The sequence below is a fragment of the Vitis riparia genome, chromosome 7, assembly GCF_004353265.1.
Source record: "Vitis riparia cultivar Riparia Gloire de Montpellier isolate 1030 chromosome 7, EGFV_Vit.rip_1.0, whole genome shotgun sequence".
Taxonomy (NCBI): domain Eukaryota; kingdom Viridiplantae; phylum Streptophyta; class Magnoliopsida; order Vitales; family Vitaceae; genus Vitis; species Vitis riparia.
The window spans coordinates 7533647-7554439 of record NC_048437.1 but is presented as its reverse complement, the minus strand read 5'-3'; the positions used below and the strand labels follow the sequence as shown (position 1 = coordinate 7554439).

General features: G+C 31.5%; 2 protein-coding genes and 1 non-coding gene across 3 annotated transcripts; all 3 read right to left on the bottom strand.

The window, feature by feature from the left end:
• Positions 1-209: 209 nt before the first annotated feature.
• Positions 210-293, bottom strand: TRNAM-CAU. The gene is given in 2 exon segments: positions 210-245; positions 256-293. It is a non-coding gene; the product is annotated as a tRNA-Met (tRNA).
• A 2933-nt stretch (positions 294-3226) lies between these two features.
• Positions 3227-5394, bottom strand: LOC117917443 (linamarin synthase 2-like). Its single transcript, XM_034833731.1, has 2 exons — positions 4517-5394; positions 3227-4407 (listed from the first exon to the last, which is right to left on the bottom strand). Exons 1-2 carry the CDS (start codon positions 5025-5027, stop codon positions 3470-3472), a joined length of 1449 nt encoding a protein of 482 aa, XP_034689622.1. The 5' UTR covers positions 5028-5394; the 3' UTR covers positions 3227-3469.
• A 6358-nt stretch (positions 5395-11752) lies between these two features.
• Positions 11753-13591, bottom strand: LOC117918978 (linamarin synthase 2-like). Its single transcript, XM_034835978.1, has 2 exons — positions 12902-13591; positions 11753-12792 (listed from the first exon to the last, which is right to left on the bottom strand). Exons 1-2 carry the CDS (start codon positions 13410-13412, stop codon positions 11861-11863), a joined length of 1443 nt encoding a protein of 480 aa, XP_034691869.1. The 5' UTR covers positions 13413-13591; the 3' UTR covers positions 11753-11860.
• Between the last annotated feature and the right edge of the window lie 7202 nt (positions 13592-20793).

Here is a 20793-nt window from a genome sequence, read left to right as displayed (position 1 = left end):
TTTAAGGAGTAATATATGGTAAGGAATAAATGGTTCATATTATATATCTATCTATATATATAATGAATTTATATTAAATAAATGATGGTTTATATATGATGGTGTAAATGGTGAATGAATGATGGGTATTAAAATTTTTTTTTAAAAAAAAGTGGGGTATAAAGAGTGAAATGAGTGGCGGGTATTGTAAAAACAATATCGAAAAAGTCTGGGGTGAGAGAGGCTCGAACTCTCGACCTCAGGATCACTCGAAGCTATGAGACCTACGCGCTAGCCAACTGCGCCACCACCCCGACGTTTGTTCCGCTAATTACTCTATATTTATCTAAATAAATATCCACATCATAATCAGTTTTTGGTCTGTTGTTGTATTTCTTTTTTATTTAGATAAATTTTAAATTTTAAACCGTGAGTATCAATTTCCTAGTTTTTCAAATGGAATTCTGTATCAAATATAAATTACTTTTTTTGTGCAAGACGTAGTTTTGAGTTTTCACAAAAACACATCCAAAAAAAAAAAAAATAAATAACTGAGATGTGTATCACTTTTCACAAAATGAGTTATTGCAATATGCTATCATATATATCCTCAAGAGTTATTAGCATTTAAAGTTTCATTTTTTATTTTTTTGAAAAATTAATGACATTTAGAAATTGATATTAGAGTTTCTTTTATCTATGCAGAACAATGATTAACCTTAATTCCTATAAAATAATCATAACTCTAATTTTTACGGAACAACCATAACCCTAATTCCAAATCTTAGAAATTTGGGATTTTTATAAAAAAAACAATAAAAAAAACATATCTTAATGCATGAGAGAAATTTCTTGTAAAGAAAACAAATTAGAGAAGATTTGAGGCCTGTTTGGTTCCTATTTTCAAGAACTATTTTTTGTTTTTGAAAACAAAAAAACTTGTTTGGGGAAGCAGATGTGTTTTTGTTTTTTGTTTTTTTTGTATTCTCAAAAACCATTTTTTTTGAGAAAAATAAAAAAATGTTTTCATTGTTTCAAGAATATATTGTTTTTCATATTTTCTTTTCCTTATTTTTGTATTTTTTTAGTTGTTTTTTGTGTTTCCACAAAAGTGAGCTCCACCCAACCATCACACCCCCACTTGCAAACCCTTTCTTTTTCCTTAAATTATTGAAATTAATATATTTACACATGATGACAAAGTCATCATTTATTTAAGAAAATTATAATTGGTGTAAAAATTTCAAAATTAAATATTTTTTTTAATTTAAATAAATTGTGTATATGAAAATTATTTATATATTTATAATATCAAGTTAATAGAAGAAAATAGTTTATTAATTAAAAAATAACTTTCAAATATATTTTTTATTTTACTTATTATAAAAAACCTTTTTATTAACTCAATCAAACAAGTTTTTTTTAGAATAAAAACTATTTTTCAGAATTCAGTTCTCAAATACATTTTTTTTTTTGAAAACATAAAAACTATTCCTCACAATAATTTTAAAAAATAGTAATCAAACATATCTTGGTTTATCTGATTGCTTTAGTTTGATATTCCTTTGTAATATATATATATATATATATATATATGGGTAGAGAAATGGTAAAATATTTCCGATCATGTTCCTTCAATCAAGGATGAAAATATCGGTAATCATGGATATATTAGTAACTTGATTTTATGGATGTATCGGAGAAATATCGATGAATATTTTGAAAAAAAAATTTTGTAAGCAAAAAATTGATCAAAACTCATGGAAATGTGAAAAAAAACCTTGTATTAATATAATTAAAAGTATAATAGACAATTTAAAGTTGTTTTGGTGAAAGAATTTGATATATATAGATATATATAATACTATTTGCGATATTATACATAATTATATTATATTAGTTGTACTTATACACTCATTATGAAGTTTCATGAAAAACTTATTTTAGTAAATATCAATAATTTATACATATTATTACATAGCTTGAGGTTCAATTCTGACCATTGGATCACATCCAGTTTCAATTTGGACCCTCAGATGCACAAGGGTCCAAATTGAAATATTAATAAAATATTTTATTTGGGATTTAATTTATAAAATTTTATTAAAAATATGTGGTAATAACTTTTTTTTATTAACATTAATTTATTTAAATAATTAAAATTATTAATAATTTATCTTATTAAATTAATTTTAATTTATAAAATATCATCGATAAAAATCGAAATTTTAATTCACGATACTTTAATCAAAATAAAGATGGATAATTAATAATTATTTATATATAGAGAGTGGAAAATTCTTCTCATGATATGTTTCCTTCTTCTTCCTTTTTAATCTCTACTAAATCTAAAAATAAAAAGGGCCACCCACTTCTCTCACTCGGGCATCAAGAAGCCCATTTCTGAAGTTGCCCTAGACGAGAGAATCCCTAAAAAGGCCCTATTTTCCTCTACCACTTTCAATCCTCCCAGGTACTAATCTAATATTGTTATTTATTTTTATTTTTCTGCAACCCCGTTTGATTCCCAAGAAAATCCATCCCCCATTCGTTTTCCGGGAAAGTTCATCCTCGTTTGATTTCCTAGAAAATCCATGCAAAACCCCCAAGGAAAACCAGAAAGATTGCTTTTTTTTTTTTTGCTTCCTGTGTTTTCTGGATCTGTTCTAGGGGTCGCTTTGCTTTTGTGCCATTGGATTTAAATTTCACGAACCCTAAATCCACGATTTTTGAGCCAGGCTAAAAAACACATTGCCTGCAAATCATGATCAGATTTTGTATCCTGTGCGCGGGCTGGACTGGTAGGAAATATCGGGAAATTTCCCGAAATTCGGAAATAAAATCGGCGATACAAACCGAAAATTCGCCGATAAATTGCAGTATCCGGCGATTTTTGGAAGATTTCGCCTGCTTCCATTTTTCGGCGATTTTTACGCCGATTTTAACCGAAATTTGGCGAAATCTCTCATCGACATTTCCCCCCCCCCTCTTTCGTATCGCCGGCCACCGAAACCCGAAATTTCGGCGAAAAAAATGGAAACTTTCATCCTTGCCTTCAATTGATGAGTAGAATTTTAGTATTTAAATATTATTGATCATAATTATCCTTTAAATTAAGTAAAAGGTAGTTAATAAGCACACGGCAAATCATGATTATTGTCTTTTGAATTAAATAAAAGATGTTATTGACCATAATTGTCCTTTAAATTAAATAAAAGGTAATTAATAAGCCCACGTCACACCATGATTATCTTTTAAAATAAATAAAAGAGAATTAATAACAAAATATGCCACGTGGGCGACATTAAAAAACTAACAATGGGGTCTTTTTGCAGAAGGGCAATTATTCTGTAAGCAAAATGAAAAAGATGGGAAACTTCATTTTAATTCTACTAATTGTTCATAAAATCAACAGATATGTAGATAATGGCAAAGATGGCTGTGACTTGTGACTTCAAACTGCTGCTATGTTGCCTTGCCGCCACTTGGTTTATTTTTTAGCATCCATGGTGGATAGCCTCTTGATAAATCTGTCGAAGTTATTGCAATGTGAACTACCAACACCAGTAGCTTCTTCTGCTTTCTTCTTCCATTCCATGGCATTTTTCTTCATTTCCTTCCCCCTTTCCCCTTCCATCATTTCCTTAACAAGGGCTTCAATGTCATGGCGCTCTACATCATGATTAACTTCCATACCAATCCCCCACTCTGTACATGCATATCGACAATTTGTTTGTTGCTCTGCAAAGAATGGCCAACAAATCACAGGTACACCTGCACATATAGTTTCCATCATGGAATTCCACCCGCAATGTGTCAGAAAAACAGCCACGGATGGGTGAGAGAGCACTTGTTCTTGTGGACACCAACTCGCTAGCAATCCTCTACCCTTAGTCTCCTCGAGAAATTCTTCAGGCAAAACTGCGGAATCCCCCATTACGACATCGGGTCGAACAATCCATAGAAATGAGTAGTGGCTGTTTGCAAGCCCCCATGCAAACTCCTTCAAGTGCTGATCAGACATCACCGTCACGCTCCCGTAATTCGCATAAATAACTGAGTTGGGTGCTCTTTGATCAAGCCATTCAAGGCATGCCGAATCGTCCGCCCACAAGTTGGGCCTAAACGAAGTCAATTGGCTTTTGGGCATGAAGGAGCTGAGCAACGAAAGCGGGCCTATGGTGTAAATGTGAGGGAACTTGGAGGCGATTGCTTCTAACACTTCATGTTCAAAGGCGTCGAAAGTGTTGAAGATGATTGCTGAGGCTTTTAAGCAATTTTGTGTTTCCGTACGCGCAAAATGGAACATGATATGATTTGGGTCTGTGGTTCTAATGAAGCTTGGGAGGTCTTTCAGCCTAATGTTTCTCATGCCTGGTATCCAATCTACACGTGTGTCAAGAGTGCCATCGCTCATGAAGTTTTCATCTGGCACACCAAAGATTTCATTGTTAGAAGATGAATGCAAGTGCTGTAACTGAGGGAAGAGTTTTACAAATGAGCTTAAAAGATAAAAGGAAGAGAAAAGAAACGCTACCTTTGAATGGGAAAATGCCTCTCTGAATGAGTTCAGCGTGATGCAGATATGCCATGAAGCCACAAGCTGAGGCAGTCCAGAACTGAACCTCAGGTATACCCAGCTCTTCCGCAGCCTTCAACGCAAAACTCATAATCCCATCTGCAATTATGCATGTAACTGGAGGCACTTCTGGCGATGAATTCAGCTTAGCTAACAGATGTCGAAACGGAGCCAAACAGTGCTTTGGAACGTGGTAACAGAGCATAGTGGGATTTTGGGTGGCATCAGGATTGGACGGTGGCAATCCATCTGATATTGTTTCGAACCAGAAATCATCAAAGCCCTTAGCCCAGTCCTCTCCTTTGCTCCGAACCAAGCGCCTATGATTGAACTCGGTGTTGACAAAGGTGATGCAGAAGCCTTTCGAGTGTAGAAGCTTGGCTAGTTGCATCATGGGAATCACATGCCCTTGTGCTGGGAATGGTACACATACTATATGGGGCTTTCTGGTTGTGTTCTTTGGATCCATCTTTAGCAAAGCAACAGGGACGAAACTGCAATAGTTCCAAGGCCTCCGAGAAACCTTACCTCCCTTTTATATATAGTACTTGTAATTTGTAAAACAGGTTCTTCAACCCTAATAGCTGAATTTGAGAATGATATATAGGAGAAAGCAGACTTTTTGTGTCACTGCAACCACAAGTTCAGTACTAACAAATGGAATAAAACTGAAGATTTTGCAAACCGTGAAAACATGGACTCGAAATAGAATTGAACATAGAAATGTGGGAAATCTATTCTGGGAAGGCTTGATGAAGGGCGCTATATATTTCTCACGAGTTCCAAGTTGTCTGTCGGCAACTTACGGATATGATTTGACCACAAATATTGGATAGAATGCATGACCGTGAGTCAATAGTTAGGTGGAGAGCCAATGCACCACTAACTATTCATCTCTTGACTAACAAGACCTAGTGGGTTTTTTTGACAATGGTATCGGGTTTTGATATATATATATATATATATTAAATTATTACATTTTTTTCAAAGTTCCATGTGCATGGAATACGCAAGTTTGCTTGGACTATGCAGAAAGTGTGTCAAGTTTTCACATGAGGCGGTTGGTGGATTTTTTTATGTGTATCGAGACTTTGAAGCCTGAAATTTAAAATGGAGCCGGACCAATTAATCACAAGTCAGAACGCATCTTTGAACCGCTCTTTGCCATAAAATAGGAAAGGACAACACAACGTTGTAAAACTGCTTAGGTTTCTGTGTTCCGTCCTTTGGACGGAATTTCGAACCTGGTTGTTGTGGGGGGTTCCTCCACGTGTCTAAGTTCAAGACCCCTTGACCGCAAGTATGTAACCCATTTGAGATCATTCTGTTTAAATCAAGATAAGTTCTGTCTGATACTAAAAGTGAGAGGATTCCTTTATCCCATAAGGCCAGACGGAATCGACAGTCTGGACTCTCATACGAGAAGAAACTGTTCGATCAAGCTTTTAAGATTTCTGGCATGCATGATCAATCACACTTGACATCCGAGTGGTTGACGAGACTCCATTTAGCCCATAAGTTTACGTTAATTAATTGTTGTACATAATTCCAAATGTTGACAGGCTAAATATACAGACAACTGCAAGATCCGAGATCTTGACACGTCAACATATGACACCTACCAATTGTCCTTAACTGAGATGATTGCCCAATTGCCCTAAGGGCAATTATCATTACAGAAAAGATTAGAGTGTATAGTCAACACTATAGTGACGGTGTCATCAACTTTATATAAACCCTTCAAAAGGCAAGAACAAGGTACGCGCGCACACATATACTCATTCTCTTCCAAAAAAAGTTGGAGTTACTCTTGTCTGACTTAGCCTTCGGAGGGGCGTGCCCGGACCACCTATCTGAACATCATTTTGTGTAGGAAAGAAGTCCGTTTGGTTCCAATACAACTGGACAGACTCTTCAAGAAGTACGAAGAAGGGAAGAAGTCTGTCTGACTTCAGCGAAGCTACACAGACCTAATTCCAGTTGGCTTAGCATCAACAGTTGCCAAGTGCTAGTGATTCGATTGAGAAGGATCCGGAACTTGACATTATCTTTGTAGAATAGTTTGGCGGGGCCTAGGGTTAGGTCATTGAAGGTAGTTTAGTTTTTATGTCTTGCCCTAAGGTTTGTATAAGGTATTTTTGTGCTTTATGAAGACAAACTTTAAAAAAGAAAACCCAAGGAGTCGCGACGTCTCTCTACCTCTCTTTCTTGGTCTCTACTTAAGGAGGTTGCCTACATAACCTTGCATATGAAAGAATAACATTATGAAGGAAGATCTTTAGTGATTGAAGCATCTCAACCAAAACAGACACTTTTTCTTCCAAATCAAGTTTTTATTTTTATTTTTTATACTATGAACTATGAGATGTTTTGAATAAATAATTTTTGTGCTACATTTATACACTCTTGAATCCAATATCTTTTGAGATTGAATAGCATATCATATTAAGGGGATAGTGAAACAGCAAGCACTCATGAGTGTAATGCCATGAGTCAATCCATGGGCAAAATACTATGAGCCATGGTTATGACACACAACATGAATGATGCATTCCTCGAAAGAAAGGAATCAACAAGGCTGGTTCACATGGACTAAAATGCAAAAAATGTAGGTTATGAGTTGAGAAGAGAGCTTAGCACATAAGAACAAGGTTACAACAATAAGTATGTAGTTCAAAAGAGGGCTTGACAAGGTACAGATAAAGCAAGTAGCATGCAATAGTGCAACAAGACCTAGGAAGATGACATAACTAAGACAATTGTTGAGTATGATATAGGTGTTGTGATGTCCCGAATTTTGGGCAATCTAGAATTTGACTCGTAACCATAAGTCAAAGGTTTGACCTTTAAGGGTTACGCTTATCCAAGGTGACAATCAATTTTAATAATCTGATTTTTTTTTATTTTTTTTCAAAACCAACAATTAGACTAACACCCATTCACAAGTACAATAACCCCGCCAATCATCTTACCATCCAAGATGATAACCCAAATATTTATAAAAAATTTTACAAACTAATAAAATATAGTTTAAGTTATAAAAGCCCTTATAATTCAAATTACTATATGCCAAACATAATACAAATGAAAAACAACCATCATTATTGTTCTTTTACTCTATGGGGTTCTTTGGAACACTTCATGATTTTCTTGTAGTTCTTTAGAAACTATTTTTGCATCTAAAAATTTAAAAAAATAAAGGGGTGAACATTTCCACGTTGCTCAGTAGGGTATTTTACATTCCAAATGAGTTAGAAATTCTAGGTCAATAAAACACAATTGCATGTTAAAATATAATATTACATTTATATCGAATACATTAAATGAACCACAACTATACACACTTAAACCAATCAAAATTATCACTTCTCTTATTCAATCACATGCCTAACATATCAATAATTCTAAATTCACCAAAATAAACAAGTCATTTTAGTCTCGAATAATATATTCAAACATCCAATTGATAAATAATATCAATCCTTCTTCCAAATGCAACGTGATGCAAATACTTATGTACAATCATGTAATGCACTATTGTTCTCAAACTTTTACCGAAGGATATGCATCCGTACCCAAAGACACTACCCATTTAGAGTTTTTCTGGGATAAACTTTTGAGTCTTTCATCATAAGGATCTCACTCCCTTATTAATTTGTCCTTTATGAGGTATTTCTATTTCCCATTTATCTTTTCTTTTCATTTTTGCCTTTTTCAGGGTCTTTTCATTCTTATTTGTGATTCACACAACCTTTTCTTCAATTTTCTTCTTTTTCTTCACACAATCATGATGCATATGAAATGCAATCAAATCATATTTTAACATCCATAATTTTTCAAAACATAATTTTATTTACTCCCGTTATGTTTCATAATTTTCAACAATCCACACAACGATTTTTTCACAATTAAATAACCACAAATATCTAAGAAAAACCCCAAAAATCTCAAAATTTGATCACCTAATACAAGAATTTCCTACACTTATATAAGCCACCACAACATTCAGGAAAAATTTCTAATAATTAAAATATTAAGAAAAACCCAATTTATATCATCATTTTATTTATTTCTAATAATATCAATAATTTTAACAACCAATACAACAATTTCCCACGATTAAACCACCACAACATTCGAGAAAAATTTTCAATAATTTAAATATTAACAAAAATTCAATTTATATCATCATTTTATTTATTTATAATAATATCAATAATTTTAACAATTAATACTATAATTTCCCATGATTAAGCCACCACAAGGTCCACAACATTAGGGAAAATTTTCCAATAATTCAAATATTAACAAAAACCCCATTTATATCATCATTTTATTTATTTATAATAATATCAATAATTTTAAAACAATCATTTTAAACATATCTCAATGCTCAAAATTTCAACAAATAATTTCCATTATTTTCAACACTAATATATCACCAATAAATTTATATAATTTTTAACATGACAACAATTATAAAGTTATATCAACCAATATTCCAATAAAACATTTTTTCATAGCTACAACAATCCGGTAAATTCTATCATAAGAACAACAATTAAATATCAATAATTCTAAATTTTTTATTTTGCATTAAACTTTCATTCACTTTTCATTTAACATTTTCAAATCAAAACCAAATCATTTTGCATGTTTAGGGTTTTCAAAAACAACCTAAATGAAAATTATATGACGATGTACTACAACCCAACAATCCACTCATTTCCATGCTAGTTTATATATATATATATATATATATATATATATATATATATATATATATATATCACACATGTCCTTTTGTTTTAATAAAATAAATTATTACTTTTTATTTCACATTTCACAATTATAAATTATACTTGACTTATGATCTTATGTCTCATTAAAATACCATTGTATTTTTAATTAAATTTACTACAAGTCTACTTTTCAAAAAGAATAATTTGACTTTAATTACCTAAAAATTTTTTACTTCAAAATTCTAAAAATTAATTCCATAATTTAATTAATCATTCAATTTATAAAAATCAAATTGTCAACCCTTTGGTATAACTTTTATATAATTTATTTCATTTGTCAAATTCTTAGATCGCATCAAAATTTCAAAATTTAAATTCACTAAATTCACATTTAATTAATTTAATTTATTTGTGTCTATCTTTCTACATTCATATATTATAATTTAATCTTAATTTAACTTCAATTCAATTTAATTTAATATTAATTTAATTTCAATTCAATTTTGTTTGATGCTTTATAATTCTATAAAGTTTAATTCCAATTACAAAAATTAAATTGATTCGTTATAAAATTAAATTCAATTAATTTATTTTTAATTATCCATTATAACAATTTGATATAATATAAATTTTTATCAAGTTTTTCTTACTATGATTCTTTGATAATTATTCAATAATAATTTAATTAATTCTCACATTTTACTTAACATTCAAAATTTCAAAATTTAATCTTAATTATTTGATGTTTAAATTTTTCGCCAAATCTAAATTTAATTCCTAAAATTTCTACTCTTACATTTGATGTGGAAAATTTTTCAAACTATTAACTTTTGACCAACATTTCTAAAATCTCTCTCCAATTAAATATTAACATGTGATCTTCACCACTCTTTTTTGACCATTTAACTAATAATTTTTATGAAAAATTTTCTAATCCTTGTATCTGATGTGTCATTAAAAAACCCGAGTATTATACTTGCCACGAGTAAAAGCAAGCAATGCATGACTTGTGGTATAAGTGGACGCAAGCAATGCAATTGTTGGACACATGGTAATGACTAAAGCCATGAGACGAACCACTCTCCTAAAATGTGGAATGTGGATAGTGCTCGGTGCCTATATATAATATGTCTTGCCAGATTTTCTTTGCATGAACTCGATCACTATGGAAAATTATGAGAGTTACCGTTTTCTTATTCATAATTACCGTTTTCTTTGCATGGTAATGACTTGTGTTCTCTTTGTATTGTTCCTTTTGTGAGGGTTGTGATGGAAAGAATTGCCTATTTTCAGTAATAGAACTCCACCTGCAAATGCGTTATTAAAAGACCTAAAGATGGGTGGCAAATTAAGCACTTTTCTCTTGCGGCCGTCATCCTCATGCTATACGTTAAACTTCAACAAATATTTTTGTCATATTTAATTTATCATAAATAATATAAAAGATTAAATATAATTAAAATTCACATACTTTAAAATTATTTATTTTTATATAAAAATAAAGTAAATAAATTAAGAAACGTAAAAATAATTTATTTATTTATTTTTTGTTTTTTTGTTTTAATATTCTTTAGTTGAAACTCGACCACCCATTGAGATTTCAGGGAGGGGCAAATATCCACTAAACACGTAAGGTCCAAATGGTAATCCTAGATTGGAACTATTCCGTCAATCGTCAATATTTCCGGCCCAATGACTTCATTTTCCAAAAAATAATAATCAATAGGATGGCTGACAAGGCATCATGTACATGTCATATGACTCATATCCCAGAAAAAAGGACAGGAGTGGTGGCGATTTTCGGGAAGGTGTGAACCATCGCCTCATAAGCTCCCCCGCGAGCCACAATTTTATCCGAACAAGCTTATACATATGGCTCAGGATTATTATTCACAAGCGTTACCGGATAAGAAATATATTTTTGGAGGTATATTTGGTAGAGTTTGATGGCTTAAATTTATTTGGTTTGACCTAAAAAATTTATGATACGGATATATATTTATATATGATAAAGCTAAAATTATAAGATTTATTTAGAGTTTTATGATGATAGCGGAGAGATCTAGCCCATAGGCCAGATTTTAGGTGTGAAGTTATTTATTATTCTCTTATATGTTTCTATATATGTTATATGTATAAGATTTAGAGTTATAATTTCTATATGTCTATGTAATAATTGCTCGAATCTCTCCCTTCTTATATCAATGTTTGATATAGTGATTTTTGTTTTTTTTTTTTTCTATCCATGATTTTTCACATATGTCTATGTATTCTTCTTATTATTTATTTCTTATTGTCTATTCTCAATTTCCGTAACAATACCTAAGGATACGTGTGAATAATGAGTCCTAGGATAGTTTGATTAAAGAAGTATCTTCACAAATCCATGTTATTCTTTGAATATTCGTTAAACAAATTCAAATTTGATAAATATAATTATACAAATCCAGGATTCAAATTCGAAATATTAAAAACAATCTTCACTGTCGAAAAATTTTCAACATGGTAAATATGATTCAAATGCTGCAGATTACTTCTGCCTTGCCCCTACTTGGTTTATTTATGATCCATGGTGCAGAACTTCCTTGATGAGTCTGTCAAAGTTATTGTAAGATGACCCTCCGACACCAGTTGCTTCTTCTGCTTTCTTCTTCCATTCCCTAGCTGCTTTCTTCATTTGTTTCCCTTTTTCCCCTTCCATCATTTCCTTAACAAGTGCTTCAATGTCATGGCGCTTTACATCATGATTAACTTCCATACCAATCCCCCACTCTGTACATGCATATCGACAATTGGTTTGTTGCTCTGCGAAGAATGGCCAGCAAATCACTGGCACGCCTGCACATATAGTTTCCAGTGTAGAATTCCACCCAGAATGTGTTAGAAAAACAGCAACAGATGGGTGAGAGAGCACTTGTTCTTGTGGACACCAGCTCGCTAGCAATCCTCTATCCTTAGTCTCCTCACGAAATTCTTCAGGCAATACTGCGGAATCCCCCATTACAACATCGGGTCGAACTATCCATAGAAATGAGTATTGACTGTTGGCAAGCCCCCATGCAAACTCCTTCAAGTGCTGATCAGACATCACCGTCACGCTCCCGTAATTCACATAAATAACTGAGTTGGGTTCTCTTTGGTCAAGCCATTCAAGACATGTTGTATCGTCCACCCACAAGCTTGGCCTAAATGAAGTTAACTGGCTCTTGGGGGCGACAGAAGTGAGCAATGAAAGCGGGCCTATAGTGTAAATGGAAGGGAACTTTGACACTATTGCTTCTAATACTTGATGTTCGAAAGCATCAAACGTGTTGATGATGATTGCTGAAGCTTTCAAGCAATTCTGTGCTTCATCTCCCAAGTAATTAAGCATGGTGTCGTTGGGATCTGTGGTTCTAATAAAGCTTGGGATGTCCTTGAGTCGGATGTTTGGCATGCCTGGTATCCAATCTATAGGTGTATCAAGAGTGGCATCGCTAATGAAGGTCTCATCTGCACATGCACCAAAGAATTCACAGAGTTAAGAAAACAGAAGAAAGAAACCTTAGGGAAGAGTCACAAATGGGCTTAAAATTAAGGAAATAGAAGAAAGAAAAACTACCTTTGAATGGGACAATTCCTCTTTGGATGAGTTGAGAATAGTGCAGATATCCCATGAAGCCACAAGCTGAAGCAGTCCAGAATTGAACCACAGGTATACCTAGTTCTTCTGCGGCTTTTATGGCAAAACTCATGACCCCATCTGAAACTATGCGTGTAACTGGAGGCACTTCTGGCAATGAATTCAGCTTACCTAATAGATTTTGAAACGGAGCCGGACAGTGCTTTGGAATGGAATAACAGAGCATAGAAGGATCTTGAGTCGCATCACGATCAGATGGTGGCAACCCATCTGGTATGGTTTCGAACCGGAAATCATCAAAGCCCTTAACCCAGTCCTCCTGCCCTTTGCTCCGAACCAAGCGTCTGTGGTTGAACTCAGTGTTGACAAAGGTGATGTAGAAGCCTCTTGAGTGTAAAAGCTTGGCCACCTGCATCATGGGGTTCACATGGCCTTGTGCTGGGAACGGTACACACACTGCATGAGGCTTTCCCATAACCTTTGGATCCATTTTTGGCAAAGTAAAAGATTGAAGATGAAATCCAAGGCCTCTGAGAAAGCTTCCCTCACTTATATAGAAGAGTTTCTTCAATATTCATGATTTTTAATCATGCTTGATGCTTTTTTGAGTGTTGCGAGATTGATAGGAGCATGCAGACCTTCTGGCAGTTCAACCATTAGTTGCTACTTGGTTGTGGGGTCTTCATGTTGCAACCATCTCCTTGTTGTGTTGTTGTTTGTAACGAATGCCAAGATTGACTTGAAGGAAATTTGAAGAATTTGTCAATTGAAAATTTAATGTGGTTAAAAACACTACAAATAGATTCATAAATAGCATATCTCGTACAAATCTTAATATATGTTTGAAAATATGAAAATATATATATATTTGACAATTATGCTTCAACATTTTGGTATAAAAAAAATTAAATATATTCATAATGGGTATATTTGTAAAATCTTTATACAATTAATATAAAGATATTCTATATTTAGTATAAATACCTTGTCGCATGTGTGAAAATATAAAAGAATATTATATTTGACCTTATTTATGTGTGTAAATAATGTTTTTATATAAAAAAATAAACAAAAAAATGAAAATACATTTATAAGAGACGGGTTTGAATAAATCTAATATAACTAGTATAAATGCCTTATATATATATAATAAATAATATTTTTAATGGTTTTATAAAAATACATGTAAATAAATTAGAATGAATAATAAAAAAGTATTTTTGTTAATAAATTTTTGGGAGCTAGTATCGATTATACATCTTATATGAATATCGACCTGATTTTCAGAATGTGAAGAACTTTAAACACAATCGTTCCGATTTGTTAATGCATTTGAATTATATTTTTGTTATTGAATCAGGAATGAAAATTTCATTAATATAAATATCGAATATTACTTGATTAGGATTTTGATTCCTGTTTTGCATGAGACGGCATTCACTTTGATTCATGGCATGACAATGGACTGAAAATGAAGGGTGACAGTTCACCACACGACACAAAAAGAACACCTTCACTCTATTAATTAATTTCAATTCCATTGAAACCGGGGCATCTGTTTCTGAATATGCCAAGTTTCCCGGACCATGCGGAGATCAAATGTCAAATGTCAAGTGTCAATAGGAGATGAGTACACGACGTTCTAAACTTCTCATCAGCCCATCACTGCATCTTGACATCAATCAGCGCTTCAGAGAGAGCGAGCTTTGGCCCAAAATAGTATATTTTTTAAAGAAAATTCAAAAACGAAACTTGTTTTTAAAATAATGTCAAATTCAATGCGTTTGAGCCACATAAACTGTTATATCATAAAACCGTGATTGGTGACTATAATTTTTATTTTTTTAAAAAATGGTCAAAGCTATAGTCACCGATGACGATTTTAACTTTATATATATATATATATATTAATTTTTTAAATAAAAATATTATATTATTTTGATTTTAAATAAATCTATTTCATTATTTAAAAAATAATAATATATGAAATTAAATAATTGATATTTTTAATTTGATATAAAAATATTTTTTTTTAAATTTTATTAAAATAATAGGCACTATATTTAATATAAATATATTTAGTTAATTATATTTAAATATAAATAAAATATAATAAATTATGAAAGCCTATTAAAAAAATAAATAACATAAATTATTATATTAATTAATAATTTTTATATACTATATGTAAGTGATATATAATATCATATGTATATAAGTTCAATTTAAATTTAAAATTTATTATATTTTAATTTAAGTTCATAATATCATATCGATATGATAATAATTTATTTATATATTTAAATAAAAATGTGATAAATTTTAAACTTAAATTAAACTTTTATATATATGTGATATTGTATACCACTTACATATAATATATAAAAAATTATTAATTAATATAATAATTTATATTATTATTATTTTCTAAATAGGCATTTATAATTTATTTATTTTAAATAAATATAATTTATTATATTTTATTTATATTTAATTTTAATTAACTAATTATATTTATATTGAATATAGTGTCAATTGTTTTAATACATTTAAAAAAAAAATATTTTATAAAAATATATTTTTAATAAATATAATTGATATTTTTAATTAATATAATAATTTATATTTTTTTTAATAGGCTTTCATAATTTTTTTATATTTTATTTATATTTAAATATAATTAACTAAATATATTTATATTAAATATAGTGCCTATTTGTAGACTCCCTTCTTTTTGCAAACCAACTCTAGTGTTTATTATTATTTCTTTTATCAATAGCACCAAAAGGTATCTTTTGATTACCCGGAGGAGCTGGCAGCACCTTGGACAAATGGGAGGACCAGCTTCCATGAAGCTTCATGCATGAGACATGTAACCTTGGACGTGACCACTTTGCCATGGTGGTGGTTGAAGTTTCAGAGGGTGACGGTTGGAGCATTAGAGCGGGTAGCGACTTGCGGGAGAATGAAGAAACATGAAAGATTTTTTTTATTCTTTTTGGGGACTGGTTATAGAGCGGTCGAAGGATTTGAGTTTGAGGGGGAGCTTGTTCTAAAGGGAATCAGAAAGAGAGAGAAAACTGCATTTTTAAGGAGTTTTTCAAGTTGCTTGAGAGGGAACCAGTGAAGAGCCTTAGAGAGAAACTGAAGAAGAAGTAGGAGAGGAGCTAGTCAGTTCGGTCCAAGTATGATTTTAGCATTCTCTAGTATTTTCTCATTTCATACTATTCTATCCTGGTTATTGCTGTTTTTTTTAGTTCATTTGCTGATTGGAGTGAATGTTGTAGGCCACTCGTTTGTTTTGTGAGACTCTAGGTATGCTTGCTCAGTTTTTTTTTTTTTTTTGGGTGTTTTTTACTTCTCTTGAAAGAATTATTCCAGATGCTCTATTCCTTCCCATAACTTGGTGTATCAGAACCACACTCCTATTCCCTTATGATTCCATCTGTATTGGCCCATGGATGTCACCTGAAATGAGGTTGTATATGTTCATGACTCGCTTAGTTTCCTTGGGTTATTTCTCTAGTTTTTGCCTTGCTTCCATCTTATTTTGTTCATTCCCCTATTTCTGCTAAGTCCGGGGTGTGAAGATCTCACCTGGGTTGGCCATGGGATTGCATTGAAACTTTGGTATTTGGGGTCACGTTGTCGTCTGGGTTCATTAGGCATCACAGTGGCAATAAAGATGTTTTGGTGTTATTAATTTGGGTGAGGAAGTTGCTTATGTGAATCATGAAGGTTCAATTTGTGCTTTGAGAGAGGAACAAACCTTTTCGCATGAGAGTTTGGGTGGAGGCATTTCAGTTTCCTGTGAGTGCTCCTTGCTGCATTCATCTTTACTCATTCACACAAGAATCGTGCTCCCATCACCATACCCATATCCCTACTACCCATCTCATCCTTCAAAAGCCCCCATGCATATCACTCTCTTTTTAGAACCCATTGACCCACTTCTCCTACCACATTTCCCATTCGTTCCATTGCAAAACCTCAACTTAATTCCTTCCATATCACCACCTTCCCATCCTAATCAATCTTCATACCCATTTTCAAACCCATATCTCATTCTACCTTTAAACACCCCCCACTATCCCATTTCTCAAACTATACCCCCATCATCTATGTCATCCATGAGCAAGATCACTAGCCCATTTTTTTCGCACTTTCTCTCACTACTCGTGGCTGCTCATCGCACCTAAGAAGCCTCACTAGCTGCCCACTACTCATGTCTCACTCATGCATAAGAACCATGCATGCATAGTCGTCCCCGTTTCTCTCACTACTTGTGGCTACCGATCACACCCGAGATGCCTCACCAGCTGCCCATTGCTCATGTCTCACTCATGCATAAGAACCATGCATGCCATAGCCACCTTCATCTCTCCACCTTCACACCCACCGAACCCCCTCATACTCATTCCTCTCTCTAAATCTTCATCTATCATAACCTCCAAACCCATCCCCATACTCCTTTCTTTATCCTTTACACCCATTGCAACAACCCGTTTCATTCCTATACCCATTTTCACTCTTCCCATATCCACCACATACATATACCTCCATCCATCATTCCACCACCTCATCCGTTCAAACTCGTTTTCCTAGTCCATGCATGGAAACCTCATCTCACTATGTTTTTAACATTATACCTATCACTATGCTCCATTTATCACACCTCATGCCCACTGAAACCTTTACCCACCAATGCACATCATCATCATACCCACTTCTCTCACTAATACCCATTTTTGGCTCATTCCCTTCATTTCCACCACACCCATTTCATACCCGCATGCACAGGAATCATGCCTGCATGGCCAGCTTATGTTCTCTTCATACCCATTTTCTCCATTCCCATGCTGCCATCGTCCATGTACAACCATCATCCATCTCTGTCAACTTTCCATCCATTGGACTACAACCTAAAGGTTTTAAAAGTGAGGTAATGTTGTCTTTTGATTCTCACAGTTGGTATTTTGAGCATTGGGCTTTTATTGGTGGACTCTTAAGGCAGTGGGTTGAGTTTATTTTTAGGTCTAAATTGTCCCATGTGGGCTTTGAACTCCATGTATTAAGTTTAGGCTTGATTAGCTTATATTCAGGTTGGGCTTTGTAAGACTGGGCTTCATTAAAGGCTACTGGGTATGTTGATTTTTTATTGTTCTGAGTTCTTGTTTGTTTGGTGTAGACCCCAATGGGCCAAGTATTTGGCCTTTTCAAGGTTTTTTTTTTTTTTTTTTAATTTTTTTTTTATGATAAAAATGTAATTTTTATAAAAATTATATCCTCAAATAACCTTTTCAAAATTCACTTTTTTATATGTTCCAATTTTCAAATCCTTTTCCAAAACTCCTTTTTTAAATTTAATTATCCAAAATACCATTTTCGAAATAATTTCCTAAATTTTAATTTTAAATTTAATTTATAAAACTTTAATTCTCAAAAATTCAATTTTCCTAAACTTCGTTTTTAAAAAAAAATTCAATTTTCCAAATTTAATTCTCGAAATAATTTTCTAAAATTCTAATTTTAAATTCAATCTTCCAATATTCAAAATTTTAAATTTAATTTTCCAAAATTCCACAATTCCTAATGTAGTTTTCAAAACGCCACCTTCAAATAAATTTTCAAAATTCCGATTTCCAATTTCCGGAATTCCAATTTCCACATTTATTTATTTAATCATTATTATTTTCATTATTATTATTATTATTATTATTATTATTATTATTATTATTATTATTATTATTATTATTATTATATAAAAAATCCATCTTTAAATAATTATTCAAAATTCCGATTTCCAATTTCCAAAATTCCAATTTTCACATTTATTTATTTAATAGTTATTATTTTCTTTTATCATTGTTATTTTATTTATTTATTCATTTATTTTTAAAATTCCATCTTTAAATAATTATTCAAAATTCTGATTTTCCAAATTCAATTTCCAATTTCCAAAATTTCAATTTTCACATTTATTTATTTAATCATTATTATTTTCGTTGTTATTATTATTATTTTATTTATTTATTCATTTATTTTTGAAATTCCATTTTTAAATAATTCTTCAAAAGTCCGATTTCAGAATTTAATTTTCAATTTAAAAAATTCTATCTTTAAATAATTTTCAAAATTCTAATTTCTTTCAAAATTTAATTTCCAACATTCTAATTCTTAAATTTAATTTTTAAAATTCCAATTGTCAAATAATTTTCAAAATTCCAATTCTTAAATTTAATTTTTAAAATCCCAATTTTCAAATATTTTCGAGATTTCAATTTTCAAATAAATTTCAAAACTCCAGTTTTCCTTCCATTCCATTTTTCAAATATTTTTTTAATTCACAAATTTTCTTCGATTTTAAAATTATCTTTCATTTTCCTTGATTTTTTTTTAATAAACATGAATGAATTTTTCATAGTTCCAAAATAATGGAATATGTGATATTAATTCATGCAAAATAAATTGGGCTTTGGTGGATGCCCTACATATGAATTGTCAGCTGTTATGCTTAATGAACACTGTTTGATCTTTGTCTTGCTATTTGATATTCATGTGATAATTTTATACTTGAGTTAACCTTGTTTCCATGATAGCACACTATTAATTGCTGCTAAGGTACAATCTCATTCTCATTTTGCTTATTCTGATGCATGATCCACTTTATTATCTGATTATTTCATTGGTACCCATTGATTTTCTCATCAATTGCCACATCTGCCTCACCTTAGGGACTTAAAGGGGTGCTATGGTTTTTATCATACATTTCCGATAAATAACCTGACCCCCGAACATGTATTTGGTTTCCCACAGACTGTTTTTTCCAAATAAGAAGTCACACTTAGAGTTTTCTTTCTTATTTTGTTTACCCTTTAAAAATAAAACAAAAATAAGTGGCGACTTCGACTTTTCTTTTCAAAATTAATTTTTCACCAACTTAAAAGCGAGTCTCGTCGATCGAGTGGGAATGCATCGAGCAAAATGCAAGGTCCACACTATTATTTTAATAAAATTAAAAAATATTTTTATATCAAATTAAAAATATCAATTATTTAATTTCATATATTATTATTTTTTAAATAATGAAATAAGTTTATTTAAAATCAAAATAATATAATATTTTTATTTAAAAAAATTAAAGTTATATATAAATATATATAAAGTTAAAACCGCAATTAATGACTATGACTTTGTCCATTTTTAAAAGAAGTCAAAATCGTAGTCACCAACTACGACTTTAAACTTAAAGTTAAAACCGTAGTTAGTGACTACGGTTTCTAACCGTTTTAGAAAAATAAAACCGGTTACCAATTATGGTTTTATGACATGATAGCTTATGTGGTATAGATGTATTAGATTGGATATTATTTTGAAAACAAGTTTAGTTTTTGAAATTTTTTTCTAAAATGTACCATTTTGGGTCAAAACTCCGTATTTTAGTGGGTGGCCGTGCCATCAGGCTCATGGAATATCATCTTTGAATTTCTGTTGCTATCAAGGAAAAGACCAGCTAGAGGTGACGCATGCATGTGGGTAAATTTTCTGGGTCTGACTTGAATGCCATTGACGGGAAGTATTGAAGAATTGCTGAATAATTGGAGTTTTGGTGATGGCCGATTTTAGCCTCTAAAATATGCATTTGGGCCTCAACAACGGTTTTAAAAAAAATATTATTTTAAATAATAATTTTAAAATATGCCTATAACTTATATAATAAAATCACTGCAAAATAATATTTTTGGGACCATGAGAAATTATTATTTTAAGGGATTAATGATTTATTGATAAATAAATTATTTATTAATTTATCAATAAATATAATTTTTTTTTAAAATTTAGAGTGATTATTATGTTTCTACAATATAGTA

Excerpts from the sequence above, each read along its gene's own strand:
- LOC117918978 (XM_034835978.1), bottom strand. The coding sequence starts at position 13,412 with ATGGATCCAAAGGTTATGGGAAAGCCTCATGCAGTGTGTGTACCGTTC. Across the intron at positions 12,793-12,901 it reads AGGAATTGTCCCATTCAAAG|ATGAGACCTTCATTAGCGAT; the intron begins GTAGTTTTTCTT and ends GTGCATGTGCAG.
- LOC117917443 (XM_034833731.1), bottom strand. The coding sequence starts at position 5,027 with ATGGATCCAAAGAACACAACCAGAAAGCCCCATATAGTATGTGTACCA. Across the intron at positions 4,408-4,516 it reads AGGCATTTTCCCATTCAAAG|ATGAAAACTTCATGAGCGAT; the intron begins GTAGCGTTTCTT and ends TTGGTGTGCCAG.